This window comes from Lipophrys pholis (assembly GCF_963383615.2).
Source record: "Lipophrys pholis genome assembly, chromosome: 14".
In the NCBI taxonomy this organism is placed as follows: domain Eukaryota; kingdom Metazoa; phylum Chordata; class Actinopteri; order Blenniiformes; family Blenniidae; genus Lipophrys; species Lipophrys pholis.
Window position 1 is genome coordinate 14,364,998 of NC_137633.1, and position 21,066 is coordinate 14,386,063.

Sequence of the window (21,066 nt, forward strand, 5' to 3'; positions counted from 1 at the left end):
GAATTTTTAATATTTGACACTTGCAAGATGCATCGAATGAAGTGGGTGAGGGTCTAAACAAACATGAAAAGGGTCCACAGTTGTTAATAAAGGCAAACTGTAGGAGGGTGCAAAGAAAAAAGGATTGTTTTAGTGGTAGGTATTTTATTTTTTCCCAGAAAAGAGAACATAATATTCAAAAGAACAGAAGCATATGGAACATTCTCCTTTAAAAAAATGTATCTTGTCTTCATGGTACAATTCAGGAAGGTTTCCTATTTAAAAAAAAAAAGGTTTAATGTGATAGTATGATGAAATCACCATGATAAAACCTAAAATGAGACACCAAACTGATATTTCTAGAGGTTTTGCTTTGTTATATTTCCTCATGAAATAAAGACGCATTACAAACACACAATTTGTGCGGCATTAGTGTGATTTGGCGGCTGATCTTCTGTGTATCAGGCCAAACTTCATGCCTCCTGTTACCGGTTCAGATCACATCTTTGAGTCCAGCCTGTGCAGCATTCCTAAACTAACCTAGATAAAGAGACATAACAGACGGATGCATCGATTTCAAAACATATCAAACATGTTAAAACCTATTTCTGGGCTCCTTTTAATACTTTAGCAAACTTTTTTTTTTTTGAACACCTCAGTTTCAGTGTTCAAAAGCACATCTAAGCATGCAATCTGGTAGTCCTTCAGCCTTATTGTGTTTTTAATTTAGTTTGAATGATTTCCAGCTCCTTTAGTTCAAAGGTGACGGATAAAGCCCGGTTCTTTCTTCTCCGGCGCCTGCAGTCAGTGCGCCTGCAGTCAGTACGATGTGATCGCTCTTCAATTCATTCCTATGAGAGACTCGTCGTATCGACACTGCGGAGACTTAAAAATTCGACGCTGCCGAGGTGAAGCAAAACACAGATTAAAGTAGAAGCTTGAGGAAGAGTTTTCACTGCCCGTCGGATAAAAAAAAAATTGTTTACTCCTTTCACATGAAACTTGAGGTCTTGTGGAAAAAACACAGAAGTTTAAAAAAAAAACAACACCACATGCAGTTGGAGCTAATACTGGTACCGTCCCCTCTTTCCTCCGTGTCCTCCGTAATCTCCATGTCTGCTGTGTCCTCCTTGGTGCCATCCTCCTCCTCCTCCTCCTCCTCCTCCACCACCGCCGCCTCCTCCTCCTCCCCAGCCTCCTCCTCCTCTTCCTCCTCCTCCCCAGCCCCCTCCACCTCCTCCTCTTCCTCCTCCTCGTCCTCCTCCACGTCCTCCCCAGCCTCCTCCACCATCCTGTCGTTTCTGCCATGGCGGCATCTCAGGAGGCGGAGCTTGTATCTCTGAGGGCCGTCCTCCTCGGTCCGGCACTCTTCCCATCAGGATCTGTGCAGGTGGTTAGAAGAACGGACAGTATCATTTATCAGTTTGGGGCCATGGATTCTAAACGGGGGGACGGAGTCACTTGTTTCTTGTTCCACCTTGTTGACGGCGCACACAGTCTTCTCTCTGCTGGAGCCGCTGCTCGTCTTCACCACATTGCAGATGTCCTCTCTGGCGGCCAGCAGCTCGGCCACGCCCACCGAGGGCTGCGGCCTCAGGGAGTGTCTCCTCGGCTGGTAGACCTTGGCCATACTGTCCACCTTCACCTAAACAACAAACGCCGAACATGACCCGGCTGAAGTACGATGCGATTGCACCGCCACAGTCTGGCCCGTAGGGGGAGGACGACTTGCCTTGGCTCTGTCGGACCAGCCGAACGACTGAACGGTGACGTCCAGCCTCTTGATCAACATCCTGCGCCGGCACTCGTACTCCGACGACAGGGCTGCGTTGATGCTGTGCAGTTTCTCCTGCAGGGAGTCGAAGAAGCTCGTGTCAACGGCGCAGAGACCATCGTGCCGAGCGCACGCAGGAAGAGGCGGAGCTACATACCCACTGGTCGCCACTGAGAGGCGCTTTCAGCACGGGGCTTCCAACACAGCCGCCAGGAAGACGCCCAAGTTGTTTTTCAACCTGTGCAAAGAATCAAACTGTTAACTCACGGGCTTTTAACACCTTTACGATATTTGTGTGAGCTGCTTATTCTGTTTTGTTCTTTAGTGTGTGTGCAGCACGTTGACTCCCAGAAGCTGCTGGATTGGACTGAACACCGTCGTATTCAGCGTTTTGAGATGCTCCTTTACGGTGAAGAGCAACATAGAAAGCTGAGGCGGCTCTCCTCCCAGTTGAAAATGTTTCATCCACTAAATTACATGATACTTGTGGTCATTTATTTGCATTATGGGAAAAGGATTTAGTTCCCTCAGCGTGCTTTGACACTGCGGGGAGCTTGATTTACCTGCTTCCATTTAATATATTACTCTAATGATCCTTCTTCAGGTTCCACCCTGGATTGAAAACGTATTTACTGTTAACATTTTTAAAGGAAGAAGCTTCACCTTGTTTTGGACCTGAGATAAAACCCCCGCAGCATCTCCTCCTCCTCCGAGCTCCGGCAGCTCCAGAGTCTCGCAGATCACTCCGAGCTCCTGATACAGTGCACTCTTGTCTTGTTGCCGGGCCGAGACTTGTTTGCTCTTCGCCATCTGAGCCGCCTGAAGCTCGGAGCTGAGGAACACTTCAGAGAAGAAAACAAGTTGCCGTGTCACAAAACGGGGCGTTTGTAGGACGACGGCAGCGCCGCGGCGGCGGCTGGTCGCTCACATAGGAACTTGAGATGATCCTTCGTGCTTCGCGCGCCGCCTTTAAGAATCCCTGAAACCGCCTCTTCGTAGGGGCAGTGCAGCTCCTTCATCAAGCCGCTCATCTCCACCTGAAGACTGTCCATGTCATCTGCCGGGAGTGAGAGAGGAAGGAGAACTTTACGGACAATCAACCTTTAATGGAAACACGCAAACTCAAAGAGCCGCACAGTGAAATCCTCACAATCACTTTGTTCACAGCAACTCCTAAACAAAAGAAAGCTCCAATGCTACGTTAGCCATCATCACTTCATACCATATCGCCCGTCTAGTTTTCTTCAATGCAAGTGCGTAATGTTCAATAATCTTTGAATCGTCCATTGCTGAAATGCAACATGAACTACAGCGTCGCTCTCGCCTTTGTTTGTATGTTCTCCCTATATTCGCGTGGGTTTCCTCACACAGTCCAAAAACATGCATGTGGAGTTAATCAGTGGCCCTGAATTGCCTCTTGGTGTGAAGGTTAGTGTGTGCGGTTGTCTGTTATGATGGACTGACAACCTGTCCAGGGTGGATGGATGGAATGTTTGCAGCATTGTGCAGTACCTTTTATTGTTTTTTAGACACTTCTAAATGACTAAATTCAGCCTTTTGCAGTACAATTTCATTGTTGTATGCGCCTATGGTGTGTATGTATGAATGACAATAAAGCGATCTATCCATGTTTTTTGGCAGGGGGCATCGTGGCTCTGGTGATTACAATTATTGCATATCTCTAGACGATGGCAAATAAATGATAAACAGAGATGCGAGGATTATCAAGTCATGCAAAGCAAATTTTTTTTATAAAAAAATAGATATATTCAATGCTAAAATGGATGAGCAGCCACTGGGAGTAAATATTCGACAGAACTATTAGGATGTCTTTATGTTATTTTGATCAAACTCTTCCTGCTTCACCTGGATCAGAGGTGATGCTCTCCTCCAGGCTGCACAGCGCTTGTAACCTGGACGCCAGCCACCTGCACAGTTCCACGTACTCCGGAGAGGACAGGCCGACTTCTGCGGCTCCGAGCAGCGACTTCTCCTCCAGCAGAGGGCCGTCATATCTGCGGATCACCACCCGAAAGAACGTGGGGGGGAAAGGAGAATAATATAAAACAGAGTGTAAACACACAGTGGTAAACACAACTGCTCGCTCAACATGCTAACGGCGATTAGCTCACCCGAGCTGCTCCAAGCTGTCTAAAATGTCACTCTCCATAACTGAATCCGTGAGATTTATAAAGTATCTTTAGCAGCTTGAAAAACACAATCAAGTTAAGAGCTGGACTCTGTCAGCATTTTTGGGATTTAGCGTTCATTCATTTAACTCGGCGCTAGCATGCCGTTACGTTGTTCCGGTCGCGTAAGTGAACCGGGTGGAAACTGCAACCGCTATGATTTTGGTTCCACGCTTCTCTAGAGCGGACCTTCGTTTGCGGAACGAGTTGGCATCGCTGGCATGATAAGTGTTACCTCATAGCGACGCTCACTAGGTAGGTCAAGTAGGGAGCGTCTCCATGGCAACAGGCGCTGATCTCCTTAGATGTCCTCCATCAGGTGCCCAACTTTCGCTGGAGAAGATAACAAAGCTGCCGAAAAAAAATTACCACTAAATTATATTTTTGATATATAAGGCGGCTATATTAGAGATCACATGCAAATTGTTCTTGTCCCTGAAATATGCACAATAAATATAATGGGTTTAAGTAAAAATTAACACATTTGTAATAAAAAAAGAAAAGTAGGACTTCAAATAAACTTGACATTTTTTTTAATGCTTAGTAGAATATTACATAATGGCTGAAGTAAAATTTTACATGAAATGGGTTTTTTTGTTGTCGTTTTGTTTTTTTTATGTCCAGGTATATGTATGTCCAAAATACCCTAACTTTGATACATTTAAGGCAATGTTTGATATGCACTCACCCTATTCAATAAGAAAAGTATTACAAACATGGTATGCTATATTAAAAGCTATATTCACTTGCAAGTACTGTTTTTAAACAAATTTCAATGCTTAATCAGTAAAAAATTCACTTCTGGACAGTATAATATGTTGTAATTGATGAACATATCCCTGAATATTGAGTTTTCCTTTCACTGGACACCATATTTGCATATTTCTAAAGATTTTTTTAAACTATTAAAGTGAAGCTTTTGCAATGCGCCTAATTTGTGGATAAATAATGTAAACGGCAACACACACGCAAAGGATGAGCAACTTTGATCATTGTGAGGGTCATTAAAAACAAAACAAATCACCATCACTATGGCTTAGTGGAGGCTTTCTAAAAGTACATCCTTTTCTCTTTCCACCCTCTGAACTAAAGAACGAGTCTGATTCTGCAGGATTCTTCCTGTTGAAAGGGGAGGGGGTTGTTTTTTCTGTTGCTCATGTGGAATCGTTGGTGTTTTCCTTGTAAAAGTGCCTTGAAATGACCGATTGAATTGACTATTAGTAAGAGACATTAAAATCATGGTCACTTATACATATATATATATATAAATATATAGATATAGATAGATAGAAGAAATACATTCCATGTCTCTAAATTAAGTTAGATGTGTAGGAATGGTGAAGAGATAGACAATCATTCACTTTGTGACTAAATTCTTCATTAAATTAGGATCCTGAGGCGACAAGGTGTTTGCCGTCTTATTCAATATTAGTAATACTTACCGGATGGTCAAAAATAAATTAAAAAGGTTGATGATTGGCACTCTTGCGTCACACCGAGGTCGTTGAGGATTCCAATCAGGGCTGGCTCTTCTGTGTCGGGTTTGCATGTTCATTCTTCTATTTTCCAGCTCGATCCAAAACCCAGACTTGAAATTTCTCCTAAATCTTGGGAACTGACGATTTGACCGTGCACATTTCACAAAACCATTTACAGGGAACCGACAAGCTGTTTTATTTTATGAGTGTTCCATGAAACACAATGAATTGTCCACAAAAGATTTAAAACTCACCATTTTATTATGATAATGTTATTTGATATGTCAAATTACAAGTGTATGATGTAACATAAAAACAGTTACAAACATATGTATGCATATTTACATTATATATTTATGAAAAGTAACAAGCTACATCTGTATAAAGAAAATACAACTATGACATGAGTTATCGGTACTAGAAATTTTACACCAGATACTTGGTATTCTCGAACAATGGTAAGAAATACCTAGATGTGTAGAAACCAATAAAACCAGAACGAGAGATGTTAAGTCGTAAGATGGAAACTAGGATGGACGTGAGGCACTTTTTTGAGGTTGTCAGGATGTGAAAGCCGATGGCACTAAGAAACTTAAGAGGGGAAAAGAAAAAAAGAAAAAAAAAAAAAGAAGATGGACAGGAAAAGAAATATGCACAAAGAGGGTGAAAGAAAGAAAACAGGCAGTGTTTTACAGAATAGTTAAGAGTAGTACCATTTATACTGCAAGTTTCAAAACACAAATGTCTTCCACTATTTAGAACTAATCACATAAATGTTACATCAAGCGCTGTAAGATGAAAAAAAAAAAGCGTACATATAGTATCATCAGTGCACCAAAGCATCGGAGAATTGAAACATAACCACTCAACTGCTGTGAAAAGTAACCTTTTTTTTTTTTCTTTCTTTTAAAACAATACACTGAAGAGAAACTGGTTTATATAGCTTTTTTTTCTGCTTTTTTTCTTTTTCTTTTTAAATCTACACAATGTCAAGAATGTACACTTGTATGCATTCCCAAAGATATGCACAATTTTCCAAAGACCGAAAGAGGATAAAAGACTAGCAGCAAAGTGGTTAAAACTGAAGTCTTGTATAATGCAGGTCAAAAAAAATAGATATATATATTAAAGCAGACAGACACATGTTGCATATATAATACAGTACATGACAGGAAGTTGCACTGTGCTGGTTAATGCAGAATGAGAAGTGTTATTTTCAGCATTCTCTACACTTTGTATAAATGCACGTCCTACATTTTTGCTTCTCAGCCAGCAAGTTTTAATCAGGCTCGTCAAACCTTGGTTCAGCTCGCAATAATGCAGGGCAATCCGATTACAAAGGGAGATTATGACAACCAACCAAAACATTTGGTTACACCCCAACCCCGCACACACACACACACACACACACACGCACACACACGCGCACACACACACACGCGCTCACACACACACACACACACACACACACTTCATCACGCAGAGCAATCAAACATTTAAAAACTGACCATCATCGTATATATGCTGTTGGAGAATTAGGATTTAACAGTCGTTCATAGCTGATTTTCTCTTTCAACACAATAAAATTAGTGATTGTATCTAGCAGCTTTATATGTATGTATATATTTATATATATATATATTTATATATATCAAACTTTAGAAACAAGTGGACTGCCACTACTGTACCGTGTTAGCACTATCCTCCCCTTCTACCGTACAAAACTAGAGAGAAACTCTATTAGAAGCTCAATAGTCATTTCCATCAAACGCCCTCTACTTTTCAATGTGAAATAATACTAAAAGGTGACTTATGTACAAAATGCTGTCATTTGAAGCTACAGTATATGCTGACAGCGACGATAAATACAACTCTATCTTTAAAATCTCAAAGACAAAACAAAAAACAAAACAAACTGGGATTATTATCAGTACTTAAATATAGTGTTAGGTATTTACAGGTGTTTGGAGTTTTTTGGGGGGGGGGTGGGAGGGGGGGGGGGGGGGCGTTAAAGTGTCCCGTCTCGTCACTGACTCAGCCTGCAGAGAGGTCAATGTGTTTCCCACGTGTTAGAAAGTTTGCATAGAAAGTAAAGGGAGGATCGGTCGGGGTGGATTAGGAAAATAACTGCTTTTTCCTGTACCACTTTGTTGGGGGGTTTTTTTGTAATTTTTTTTCTTTTTCTTTAAACAGGAAGTGACAAAAGATGCATATCTGTTAGCGACAGCATTTGGATGTTGAACCAAATCTGCTATTTAAAAAAAAAAAAAAGAAATGGAGGTGTGTTACAGTTAGCACTAATTGGAAACGAGTCGACGCCTTCGGTTTGGGAGCGTTTGGGTTATTGCAGCCAGACTTTGTGGATCGAGGAGTTTCAGTCGGTGGAGGTTCAATTTTCAAACTTTCTGCTTTTTTTTTTTTTACCCGGGTGGGAGGTGGCGCTCCAAAAAGCGACGCTCGGAGAGATTTCGAAGCAACGGCAGTGTGCTGAATGTGAAGCTAAACTTTCGCTTCGCACAGACCGGGGAATGAAACGTTGCCGTGTTTTACAGGTGATGTGTGTGGGACTATCCACTCGGCCACACCGTGTGACCTCACCCGGTCCGGGACGACGACAGGTCGCCGTCAGATATGCTTCCACTTCACTGTGAAGGGGGGAAAAAAAGCTTCGCAGAGTTAATGGAATAAGGCTTAGCCTTGATACGCGGGGTGAAATTTCTTCTGCTTTTCCACAGACTCGTCCGATTTAGAAGACGTTGGGCGTGATCGACAGGAATGAGTCCCACACGGAAACCCAGAACTATGTTAACACTTCACATTAAACACAGAAACCTAAACGTTTCAAAGAGCGTCGTCGATCGCCATCCTGCTCGGCAAAACGAAAAAAAAAAAAGTACTTTTCATTGGACTTTTATCAGTTTGAAGCCGATAAACAGGACGCTGGTTCACACTGTTAGCAGTCCAGACCCTTTTTTAATCATGTAGTCAGTGGCGAGGTTACCCGACGTGACACCACCTGTGCACACATACGCACACACACACACACACACACACTCAAGCACACACACATAACATCTGTATGTTTTTGTTTTTTTAAAAGCTAAAATACTCAGCATTACCAAAACGATGCTTTCATTCATTCACCCAGGGCCTGTTAAATGAAGACATGGACTGGACTGAGGGGAAAAAACGTGATAATAACACAGCATGTGCAGGGAAGGAAAAAAACAAACAAACAAACAAACAAAAACAAAAACAAAAAAAACTGAAGAAACGACTGATTCGGGGGGGGGGGGGGGACAAACAAGGGATTTTGGAGAGGGTGCTGCAACCAAAGCTTGGAGAGCAGTGCTTTAAACGGGGGCTTTTCCCCCTCCGCGTCATAAAACCGGATGTTAAATTAGTTCAATTTATCTACAGAATTCTCAGGGCTTCCCCCAATGAAAGAACAACCTAATTTAAGTGCCTCATCGTGTAACCAAATAGCAGTGGAACCCCTTTACCTAACTGAAAGAAAACTTGCTGGTTGAGCAACATTTCAACCTTTGATTCAAAACTATAATTATACAAATGAGCAGGAAAAGAACAATGAAGAAACAAAACCACCAATTTCACGACAGCAGTAAATAACTGGACCGAAAACAACAAAACAAAAAGGAGAAGAAAAAAAAAAGGGATTCACCAAAGGAAATGGAATAAAAACAACTTATGTGTGGTTTTCAATTTAAATAGTTTGGAGAGGTTTGAATATGCACATTTCTTGAGGTGGCGATCTGTTTTTGGGGGAACTCGCCGTGGCGAACTGGTCGCCATTCGTTTTTCCCTTGTGATCGTGGAATCAGCCAATCCCTTTGTTATGGAATGCAATCAAACGGTCTGATTCACCTCAAACAGACGAGTTCATTTTTGCCATGAATGTCAGAAGCTGTGCCGAGAGCCGTACCTTCCAAAACACGCCCGTCCCCTTTTCGCCTTTCTTGGAAACATTTGATGCAAAACAAAAAACGGGTCAAGTTGGCCGTGCATCCACCACAGCGACGTCTCTCACAGGTTAAAATTACACTGAACATGGTGGTTAATATACCAAAACAATTGAAGAAACCCCGGGGGAAGAAACCAATTCCAGTGCACTTTTCTCTGTCTAGTAAATTACATTGTCCGCAGATGCTTAAGCCATTGAAGGAAAGGCCACTGTTACCCAACTGCAGATTCACAGAAAAAAAAAAAAAAAAAAAAAAAAAAACTAAAAACAAGAATATATCCCTTTTAGCAGACTCAAATAGCAAGTAGGTTGGTTTTTTTTTTTTTTTTTCCTCAACGCAGAATACCTTGTGTTTTCTTTTTGTCATCAAGTTGTCGCTCTCTGTACAAAAGACAAAATTCCTTCATAAAGATGCACATTACTTGTACTGGAGTTCGGATATTTGTGGCCTGGCTTCACCAATGTATGAATGAGGATGTGAGAGAAGGTGTGTATGTATGTGTGTGTGTGTGTGTGTGTGTGTGTGTGTGTGTGTGTGTGTGTGTGTGTGTGTGTGTGTGTGTGTGTGTGTGTGTGTGTGTGTGTGTGTGTGTGTGTGTGTGTGTGTGTGTGTGTGTGTGTGTGTGTGTGTGTGTGTGTGTGTGTGTGTGTGTGTAGTAACATCTCCAAGTCTGTTAATCGTGACGTCTCCTCCATGTCTTCACCTCAGATTAAGCTCCTGAACTTAGCTTGGTGCTCGGAGCCCCCACAAAGCATTATGGTTTGTCCTCCACTGCTGCTTGTCGGCGACAAACACAAACTGAAATCTCCAAAAGCCCTCAGAGCTGGGGATCAAGAACATATCGCCCCGTCTGAGAGGGGAATGAAAAAAGGATGCCGGCTTTTAATTTTCCGCTTTTATCCACTTCCTTTGTTAGCTAGCTTTGAGGGTGTCCCAAGGGTCCGGCGTCGGGTCACCCCGCGGCCTTGTGCTTGCCCCCACAGCAGCGGCAGGCCTCGCCACAGTGCTGGCAGGCGCGCAGCGGCAGGTAGCAGCACATGCAGGGCGCGATGAAGGAGAGCGCCACCAGGGCCAGCCAGCGCAGGCAGAACTGCTCATCGGACGTGTCACACGAGCAGGGGTCCGAGAAGTCCCCCTCCGAGTCAGACATGCAGTGGTACAGCATGCTCTCGGCACACAGCATGCAGCTGACTTTGTAGATGCACTGCTTGATGGGATCGGGGGCGTCCTGGCACTGCCCCCGCCAGTTGTCTTCGTGGTTGAACATCTCCCGGCAGTAGATGCAGCGCGATCGCTCGCCGTCCTCTCGCCGCCGCCGGCCCTTCTGGGACTTGAGCAGGGGCGAAGGCTGAGTCTTGATGGCCGTGTCCTTGCCCAGGCCGAGCCCCATGCCTGTGCCGAGGCCCATGCCAGGGCCGGAGTGGGAATCCCCGCCGGGGCCGTCGGGAAACAAGTACTCGCACTTCTTACTGTCCAGTTTGTGAAAGGCGGTGGGGAAGTCCAGGTCCTCGCGCTCGGCTTCTTGTTTCCACATGACCGGGTGGCGGTAGTCCTCGTAGCCGCGGATGAGTACGTCTTTGCGTGGGTTGATGCGAACGATCTCCTCTTCGTCCATGCGAAAACTGACGCGACGAGTCGACTTTGGGGGAGGAAAGATTTGAGAATTAGCTGCATTCTTGAGCACAGAAACCTCGCTGTGTGACAGAACGCCACACATGAAACCGAGTGCGTGTGGTGGGAAAGAGGAGAGGCAAACCTGTGGAGGCAGGTAGCGGCGGTTACTCGAAGGGAACTCGTCGAAGGGCTGGGCGCGGACGTAGTAGCCCCTGAACGGCTCGGTGGACACGACATTGTTCAGAGGGGAGAAGGGCTCTTTCATTGGAGTGCAGATAGAAGGAGGCTCGTCACACACCTGGAAACACACACGACGACACATAAGTATGCAGAGTAGGTCTCATTGCTAAAAAGAAAAAATAGCAACAAAAATACCCTGAATAAAGGTCACCGGAAAAGAGCAACAATGGAAAAGTTATGATTTTAAGTGTATTAACTATGTGGAAACTGCTGGTACTCAATCCCATTTTAAAGTCAGTAGTCTGGGCTTTAGCAATAGTCACAGTGTAGTTTATACAGTAAAAATACACAAAACAAAATAAGAGATAAACAACAAGAACACACAAGAGCTGCAAAGTTAAGCATTTGTCACTCTTGCATTCTGCATCACAATCAATTCAGCATTCTAGACTGCAAACATGCTTTGACTCGAGGTGTGTAGGCTGCGTGTGTGTTTCAGTTTAACCACCAGGGGGCACCCTGCACCCACGATTTGGCCAAATGACTGTGCTGTGTGGCGATGACTCAAGGCCCTTCTGTTAAGAACTCAGAGTTCCCATCAGCTTTGCATGTGTTGCCACAAACATTTTTACTGAAGCAAAAATCTACAAATGCGGGCCTAGAAAGAGAAGCTCTTAAACGTCCACAAAAGAAATAAATAAAGGTGGAAACTGTGCAAAGTGATGGCAAGCGAGAGGTCAAATACTCCTACAATTGTAAGTTCTTGCTGTTGACAAAGAGTGAGACGTCTATAAATAACATCCCGTGACAGATTTCGTGGAAAGTAGTTTGTCTGAGAATCTGCGGAAGTAAAATGAAAATCCAATTAAAAGCGGTGTAAGAACTCCCGTCTTCATGGCGAGGAAATCAAACGCAATGGCAGTTTTATGATTCATGCACGCAGAGGTGATGGGAGATGGAGGAGGATAGTCAGTTATTACATTAAGAGCCTTGTGATATTTTGAGCTGCATCATTTCACTGCAACACTCTTCACCACTTCCAGTGTGTTTGCATGTCACACTGAGGCTTGTACAAGCAAAAGAAATGAACGTACACAGAACTACTGTTGGTTTAATCCCATCGACTATTTAAAGACTCGCCTGTAACTAAAAACTTAATTGGTGTCTATAAATGTTTCCCCCCCCAAAAAAATCCTTTGTCTTTTCTTACTTTATATCAATCACAGAAGAAGAAGAAGGAAAAAAAGAATCAGAAATGTGTATATGAACACATGCCGAGGCATCTTCACACAACTTCGATCCAAGCATATTCAAGCCTTGTACACACTGGCTAGCTGTCCCTCTTTTCCCACACACATCCCGACCTCATCAAGGCAGGGTTAGTCCTCCTCTCTTCTCCTTCTCCCACCCTTTCTCCTTCTCTCTGTCTCTCTTCTCAGTGTGTGGAGGAGGCTGCTGGCTCTGGTTAGTCAGTGCCGTGTGTAAAGTAGCCCACGCCAGTGCTTTAACGCACAGCGGAAATCTGGTTTGCTCCCAGCTGCTGCTACAGTAATTACTGTCCTGTGGTTGCTAAGAGATGCTTCCTTTGACTTCTCCCCCCCCTTTCTCCCCCCTCCCTCTCCTCCACTTGCCTGCCTGCCCCCACCCCCCAGACTGCTAACACATGGTCTGTGTGTGTGTGTGTGTGTGTGTGTGTGTGTGTGTGTGTGTGTGTGTGTGTGTGTGTGTGTGTGTGTGTGCGAGAGAATTATTTGCCTCTAAACACACCGAGTAGTGTAACACACATCCACAGCGACTGCAGGGGGAATGTGAGGAGCAGAGAAAGAACAGAGCAGGAAAAAAATGAGATCGTGTGTGTGTGTGTGTGTGTGTGTGTGTGTGTGTGTGTGTGTGTGTGAGAGAGAGAAAGAGAGAACGAGAAAGAAGGGGAGAACCGGAGAGAGAGCGAGAGGCCAAAGAGTCTGCCGAGGGAATGTCATAAACCAGCTCCAGCTGGAGAAATGCAGCACGGAACTTAAAAAGCCAGATGACAGCTGTGTGTGTATGTGAGAGAAAGAGAGAAAGGAGCATGGGGTGGGGAGGTGGGGGGGGGGGCGAAATGGGAAACAGACTTGGGCTTCCTTTTAAAGCGCTTGCCTAAGCCCCACCATTCAAAGGCATGCGTGGGGGCCAATCTGGAGCTGATCTGACCCTAGAGATGTGGCTTGGTGAGAGAGGGAGAGAGAGGGAGAGAGAGAGAGAGAGAGAGAGAGAGAGAGAGAGAGAGAGAGAGAGAGAGAGAGAGAGAGAGGAGAGAGAGAGAGAGAGAGAGAGAGAGAGAGAGAGAGAGAGGAGAGAGAGAGAGAGAGAGAGAGAGAGAGAGAGAGAGAGAGAGAGAGAGAGAGAGAGAGAGAGAGAGAGAGAGAGAGAGAGAGAGAGAGAGAGAGAGAGAGAGAGAGAGAGAGAGAGAGACAGAGACAGAGACAGAGAGACAGAGAGACAGAGAGACAGAGACAGAGAGACAGAGAGACAGAGAGAGAGGAAGAGAGAGGGAGAGAAAGAGAGAGGGAGAGAAAGAGAGAGGGAGGGGGGGGGGTGGGTGGAGGGAGCCAGGGGCAACCTGGCTCCACACCAACATCAGGGATCCATGCACTTCCGCCCTAAAAGGCACAGGGGTTCAAGACGGGGAAGACTGGGGTCTGGCCTCGTGCTAAAACCTCATTTGACACACTTTGACTCGCGCTGCCTTGAAGAAACGACCGGAGAAAAAGGAAGGAAGGGGGGGGAAAGTGCCCATGTCAACTTTCAAAAACTATGAGCATTAACTAAATGCAGTTGTCACTGTAACGTCCGGCACACAAGCTATTCAAACAGCTAATGAAGCGGTTGCACCGATCAGTGCCAGTGACTGTGCTGTTCTTCAAGTTGTGTGTCATCTGGCAAATTGGTGCCACGTTAATATCATAAAGGAAAGGGGAAGCTGTTTCTTCACTCAATAACTGAAACCAGGTCTGAAGTGAAGTTTTCATGTTAGTTTTGAAGGTGGAGGGAATTATGGGCCACAGATGCATGACTCACAGCATTCACATACACTCTCCTTGTTACACAAATATACTGCCGGCAGCTGCAGCCGTCTTTGTAGTTTGTTTTCAGGAAACGTGCCTCCCGAGTTGATTAAATACCTGCAACGTCAGACGACAGCTGGATCTATAGACGCACATCTCCAGAGTGTGACAGGTATGCACGACGACGTCATTACTTGACCAATATAAATAACGACCGATATCACAAGTTGTACCTCTACTATACTCCGCACAGGTGAGCTGCTGAAGAGCGACGGTTTGTTACTTAGTGGGCTTTTCGACAGCTTTCCAATTGTAACACTTGAAAGTAATATCCAAAAGTGCTGGGGGAATGAAAATGGCACTCTGATTGGTTTATAGCACAGAAAACAAAAACTTGTGTATACAACACTTTAAAGAGAAAACACCAGCACAGCCCTTTTGAACTATGTACTGTCGTTTCTCTTCAGATGGTCACACCAGTGGCTCGAGGAAGTTTAGATGTGTGTTGTAGCTCTGACACTTTCCAGTATAATACACATAAATGTGTTTTACAAAGCTCCAGTGCTGCTCCTCTCTGCACCCTGGCAACTTTTACCAATGACGTGCGTCCATCAAAAGGATCATTTTGACGCTTCGGGAAATGAGGCATCCTGTCTTATTGTAAAGGCTGAGACGAGCGGATCATTTCCACTTTCTGTCTGTAAGTCACAGCGAGTAGAATGTTTAGCATAAAATAGGTTCATTTCTCTAAACTATTCCTCTGAATCACTTCTTCCATGGCTTTGAGGCGCTTTAGAGAGAGCGACCAAACCAAACCAAACCAAACCAAACCAAACCAGTCGGAGAATTCCTGCTCTGTGAGCGAGGCTGTAAAAGTCAACTGACCCACAAAAGCTGTGTGTACAAAACTGATAAGGAAAACTTCCTGCCAGTGCTAAATTAGATGCGGATGTTTTTCTGAAGCATTTGGGGGGGGGGGGGGGTCTACAAGCGGAAGGACTGGTGGTGGAGGGACATAATTTCTGGCAGGGGGTCATCCCAGCTGAGGAGGGTGTTGTGCAACCACTTTTCTTTATGGGTAAAACATGTTGCATGTGCTTTGTGTGTGTGTTTCTGAGTGAGAGGAAGACTGTGGCGAGCTTGTGAAGGGCATACATGTGGGTGCTCAGCCTCAGCGGGCAGGATGTGGGTGGAGAGGACAGCCTTTAATACACGCACACACACTTAAGAATGCAAGGCTGTCATGAATTCCAGTAAGTTTTAATGTCCAAAGACGTCTGAGTCTAATCAAAGAACTAAACAAAGCTTGATGGTGACCTCCCATACAGATGAGACACTGGCATTTGTTTTATTCGCAATGTCACAGCTATTCTACACAAATCTGCTGCTCGTAAGAAGGCCCGACAATAACAAACGCCGGAGCACAATTTGAGTATGGTTTTTAATCCAATCCTGGTCTGTACAAACAGTGGTTGGACTTGATGATGAGGCATTAAGCAACACACTTGATGTCACACATTTTTAGGGTGTTGGTATTTGCTGGTTCTCTAGTCGCAGCTCTCGCGCCTCTGGTTCACTTCTCTTTCTCTGGAGCCCAGGTCTCCGACCGCAACATTCGGATGCCAAATCACCATGGTGACACCCTCGGTGGCTCACTGAAACTTATGAACACCCCCTTCTAACCCCTCTCTGGCTACATACACCCCCACCTCTCCCACTGCCTAGCAACAGTGGTGCCATTGGATTTCCTGTATGTTCGGGCTGATTCCTTAAAGAGGAACTTCGCCACAGGAACAGGAACGCAGCTCGACCTCCTCGGTCCCTCTTCTGGTTCACATCACACAGGGTGTGAGACACCATGCAGCTCAACCGCAGTGACAACGGTCTGACAAGAGCGATGGTCTGTCCACGCAGATCATCCTGATCCCTGACTGACCACCTGCCTGACGTGGTGTAGGACCACCTTTGTTGCCAAAACAGCCCTGACCTCTGGAGTCTTGACTTTACTAGAGCTCTCAAGGCATGCTGCAACACAAAAATGTTGTCATGAGATACTTTTAATTGTGCGAGTCGAGAGGTAGGCCCTCCATGCATCGGGACGGTTTTTTTCAAAAGCATACTAACAATGTCAAAATCTGTCCCTCTTGCAAAAGTCAAATTCTCAAACTTGGTTGTTCTACTCACGCCGCTCCTAAAATATTTTCGCTTAGTGGCAGGAAGCATCATCCCTCTGAAGGGAGAAGAGTTTTCATGAATTTGTGTCATGCAACAATGCTTAGGTAGGTGATCCAAAGAATCACACCGTGCCAGCTTTGTGTTCACCAAGTAGAAATGCTTGGTCACCAGGTCATCAACGTCATGCAAGAGAAAATAATACACCTTCAACTGTTCTATGTATTCCAACCCTTTTCTATCAGAATCCCCAGTAACGTCCGAAGTGTTTTATGTAACTGGCCTGTTGGATCACACTGCACCAGTCAGCATTTGCCCTGGACATGCATCAATAAGCCATCGACTGCTCTACCCTACAAATGTTACAGTTTTGAAGAGAGTCTGACCGAGTTGTCTAACCATAATGATTCAACTCCTCACACATTTTTTTTTTTTTCCCGGCTCTTAACACTTCAACTTTGAAGACGTGTTCAATTTCTGCCAATTGCTTCCCATCCACTAAAGAATGCATGACCAACAGATAATTAGTGTTATTCAGTACACTTAAGCTATCCTAAAGTTATAGTTGATCGTTGGTAATGTACAATATAGTGAAACATATTACTGTAATACCTTTCGGGAGATATCATAAAAGGTCTCACGTTTATTTTATAGCATGTAGCCAAATGAGCAGTGAAGACCTATCTTCTGGGACAAGAAGTACACTGAATCCTGCAACAGATGGCGTGCACCCCACACACAGCTGATATCAGCATTACCGAGACCGTTTGAGGTTACTTGGTGAGACGGAAGCAACTGAGACAGCCTGAATGCACAGAAGATCCGAGGCAAGTCGACCAAATATCTCCGTGCTCAACACCTTGGCAAAAAAAAACAAAACAGGAAGGTAACTTAGACAACTGGTGTTGTTTTGAAAACTCCCACAAAGTATGTTCCTTCAGGTCACTGAACATCAAAATCACAAAGCGTTTGAAATTGCCTGTTAACAGCCAGCTCCTGGGGCAATATTCTATCATCATCAATCCTAACGAGACTGACAAGCCAACAAGTTGGATTCTGAGAGACAACTATGCTTTGCTCCGTCACATTTGCTGGCCAGCACCCAGCTTCACCACAGAGCGTCTGATTGGCATGGCTTTACCGCCTGTAAATCGATGAGAACAACCGTGGAACAACAAAGGCAGGTGTCATCACCTGGCTGGGACACATCAGGCCTCAAACATGTGGCCCGGGTTCGAGCCCCGACCTGCCTTCTGTTTAAACAAAACAGGCCCTTCTCTAAGTCTTGCAAACACACTGCTGCAGACGCAAAACACACTTTCACCTCGTACAAAAATCTGTTCAGACACTTCTGGGTTTTGAGCTCACTCACCGGTAGCCCGTCCTCTGGAGAATCCCCCTCCCCAAACGGCCGACAACCTGAAAGAAAGGCAGGAAGATTAGGGGATTGACATATTTATGCCATGCACGCTGTCCAAGAAATGAAAATGTACTCTGTAAATTACAAAGCATAGCCCAATTATTATTGCAATAATAAAGATGATCAACAAACGCATGCAAAAACTTGTGTTTGGAAATGTGCCACTAGATGTTGAAAGCCAATAGAAATCCGTTCATCTACTTATTGGGATATTTACATTTGCAACCATTGTTACAATTTGCAAAATAGAGAAGGGAAGGATTAGGTAAGTTGACTTCTTCCTACCCCTTTTTAAAGGCATATCAATTAGATGTCTGTCTGTGTGTGTGAGACGTGTATAGTCAAATATAGATTATCTATTTTATCGAAATATCTTTTTTCTAAAATAATTTTTTCTTCAATTTTTATGATCAATCAGGGTTTATAGGATAGGTCAAGACTTCTGCTGTTTGCAGCCCATCACCTAATGGGGAAATGAAAGTTGCCTTGTGTTGGTGAGGCACACAGAAGTCAATTGAATATCCATCCCGAGAATCACGTAAAATCAGCCTCGGCTAAAATGTTAAAAAAAAATGTTTTTAAATGTATACGTCATTGCCATACTTTTACATCATTCATATTTCCTGTACTTGATTTCTGTTATTTCTTTTGTTAAGTGTTTGCTTTTCAAGATTTGGACACATTTGGTCATGTATTCTGAATCGGAATTATTTTCAAATTTAAAGCACTGACTATAGTCAGAATAGGTGGTTATCGTGAGTCAGAGCAGCATTTTGAATAGGACTTTTTTAAATAGTGTTTGCTCTAAATTTAGTTGCAAATGTTAAACGGGCTGCTTTTATTTTATTTTTTTTTAGAGAGATTCAAGCCACAACCTGGTGGATATTTTTAGGTAGTGTTTCAATTTTCTCCAAAATACAGATGACTCAACAGCTCAACAAAGTCGGCAAAAAGTTAGACGGCAGTAGTTTGGCTGCACTACTCTTGTATATTTTCCTGAAAATCAAAGTAGGACTGTCATCAGTTGCATTATCAAAAAAACATGAACAAAACAAAGTGTTGTAGTCATGTTGATATGCTACATATGTTGAGTGGGTCACTGACATTATGATTTGTGATACTAAATTGGCTTTTAAAGCAGGTATTACTTCCATTTGTTTCAAACATATAGTCTTTGGATTTAAAGGAAAAAAGCTTAAAAAAACCCCACAAAAAAAACAGGACTTAAACTATGGCCACTGTGATGAGATGCAAACTGTTTGTACCTGGTGTATCATGAGGTAGTTTTTATAATTTGGTTCACTGAATTAGGATCGCTGAGGTCTCATTAGAAGCACCGAGGAAGCAGGTTTCCTGTCTGCGTTCAACGAGAGAATGCCGAGATACATGGCAATGTCATCTTCGTCACTGAGACGACAGAAGAATTTACTGGGCTTGTGTTAGACACTGTGTGTCCATCAGTCAGTCAGTCTGTCTCTGAATCACATTTACTAAAGGTGTGTGTCTGTCTGTGTGTGTGTGTGTACATTTCGCCACTACTGAGAAAAAGAGGGCTCCTGCAGCACGACTCTGGCAGAGCTGGGCCACGAAGCTGCCTGAGCCATGTGCCCGGCGTTGCCATGGCAACAGAGGACTGCAAGACTGATACACACACGTGCGCTCACATACACACGGGCAAAAACATATTCTCTCTCTGCCTCTTCTCTCCCCACACACATTCACACAGCAGTCCAGCAGCAGTGGCGGCGGCAGAACGATGCAACAGGAATACAGAAGGACTCGCCTGCCTGTGCTGAGGAGAGGCATTACACAACACTGGCAGAATACAGAAAATGCCAGGAGAGCGAGAGAGAACGAGAGAGAGAGAGAGAGAACAAGAGGGAGGTGAGGACAGCAGGAGTGAGAGAAAGAAGGAAGGGAGGGAGGCACAGGCAGTAGGGACTCTACCATCACCTGCGACAGCTGATATTCAATATAAAGAGTCAAAGCGTTCAGCGTAAGGACCAAACTGCACAATATCTACACGATGTCATGAGATTTTTAACCTTCTTTCCAAAACAATGCATTTAGTGTACCAGGGCAGCAAATATCAACCGTTATCAGCAATTCTTTTATTGATTAAAATATCAAGTATTAGACATAATGCTGCACATGTGCAACATGACCTCCCAGTTCAAGGTGACATCTCCAAAGGACGACATCAGGAGGGGTTTTACTGCCTTTCTGTGGCAAGTCCACATCATTTCTGGCTGTTTTGTTCCCAGGACTGTCACATATAGTGAATTACATAATTTGGTCGAGAGCCTGACAGAATGGATGGACTTGAGAGAGCACAATATACTAAAACAAATGAGTAGACTGTTTTTAATAAGGACAGACACAACATAAAACAAGATCACCCAGGCCGTCATCTGGGTCAGGGTACTGCTGAAGAATTTCTATGTTCTCCCTGTGCAGGTTTCCCCCAAGCTTTCTTGGCTTCGCCCAACAACCCAAAAACACGCTTATTAGGTTTACTGGCGACGTTGGAATACCAAATATATCTGTGAATTATTTTCCTGTCTGTGTTCTGGGATGTACCCTCCTCACCACCCAATGTGTTGAGCAATGAGTTTCTCCTGACTTTGATGTGGCACTAAAGCACATGTGCAGCCTTAATGTCTTCTTTTGTTACACTGGAATGACGCTCGTAGTGGTGAAGCTTTAATTTTTGCACAGAGCAGTGACTCTCTGTGTCATGCTATATATATATATATATATATATATATATTTTGGTTTTTCAAGTAATGAGTACAAGATTATAGAAATAGCGTCAATGTGACAGGCGTCCCAAACCGGCGTATTTAACAATTTGTGCTGTTATTTGTGCAGCTTAGTCCCTCATTCAGTATGTGAAGCATGAAGGGAAAACTGGTAGTATTTTGTTGGGGTATTTTTTGCCTAAAACATTTATCCTTAAATGATTGTTGAATCCCCCCCACTCACTTTTAATACACCATAATGTTCTGTTTATAACAATCCATTATATTTTCTGGGCATTATGTTACTTGTACAATTGTCTATGATTAACTTTTACACACACTCTGTGTGGACTTGTGCCCAGGAAGTACAAATCTCAGATAAACGCTTGCGGGCAAGAGGGAACTGATGCCCAGCGGTGATAAGCCTTTACGATATGTTCTGCTGCGCCTCCTCTATGCTCCCCAGGGTTCCTAGGTCTAGAGAGTAAAGGA

The 21,066-nt window shown here is 44.0% G+C and overlaps 2 protein-coding genes across 2 annotated transcripts in view; both read right to left on the minus strand.

Moving 5' to 3' along the window:
- Nucleotides 1-131: 131 nt before the first annotated feature.
- fam98b (family with sequence similarity 98 member B) lies at nt 132-4,073 on the minus strand. The gene is made up of 8 exons (XM_080479500.1): nt 3,886-4,073; nt 3,620-3,768; nt 2,682-2,810; nt 2,417-2,595; nt 1,911-1,991; nt 1,712-1,828; nt 1,457-1,624; nt 132-1,361 (listed from the first exon to the last, which is right to left on the minus strand). Exons 1-8 carry the CDS (start codon nt 3,921-3,923, stop codon nt 1,044-1,046), a joined length of 1,179 nt encoding a protein of 392 aa, XP_080335626.1. The 5' UTR covers nt 3,924-4,073; the 3' UTR covers nt 132-1,043.
- Nucleotides 4,074-9,732: 5,659 nt separating this feature from the next.
- The window catches only part of spred1 (sprouty related EVH1 domain containing 1), a 33,036-nt gene continuing 21,702 nt past the window's right edge, over nt 9,733-21,066 (minus strand). Inside the window, exons 4-6 of the mRNA XM_080480542.1 lie at nt 17,786-17,832; nt 11,160-11,315; nt 9,733-11,042 (exon numbers count right to left, since the gene is read on the minus strand). Of these exons, the coding sequence (XP_080336668.1) occupies nt 10,356-11,042; nt 11,160-11,315; nt 17,786-17,832 (890 nt within the window). The 3' untranslated portion in view covers nt 9,733-10,355. The remainder of the gene's footprint in view (nt 11,043-11,159; nt 11,316-17,785; nt 17,833-21,066) is intronic.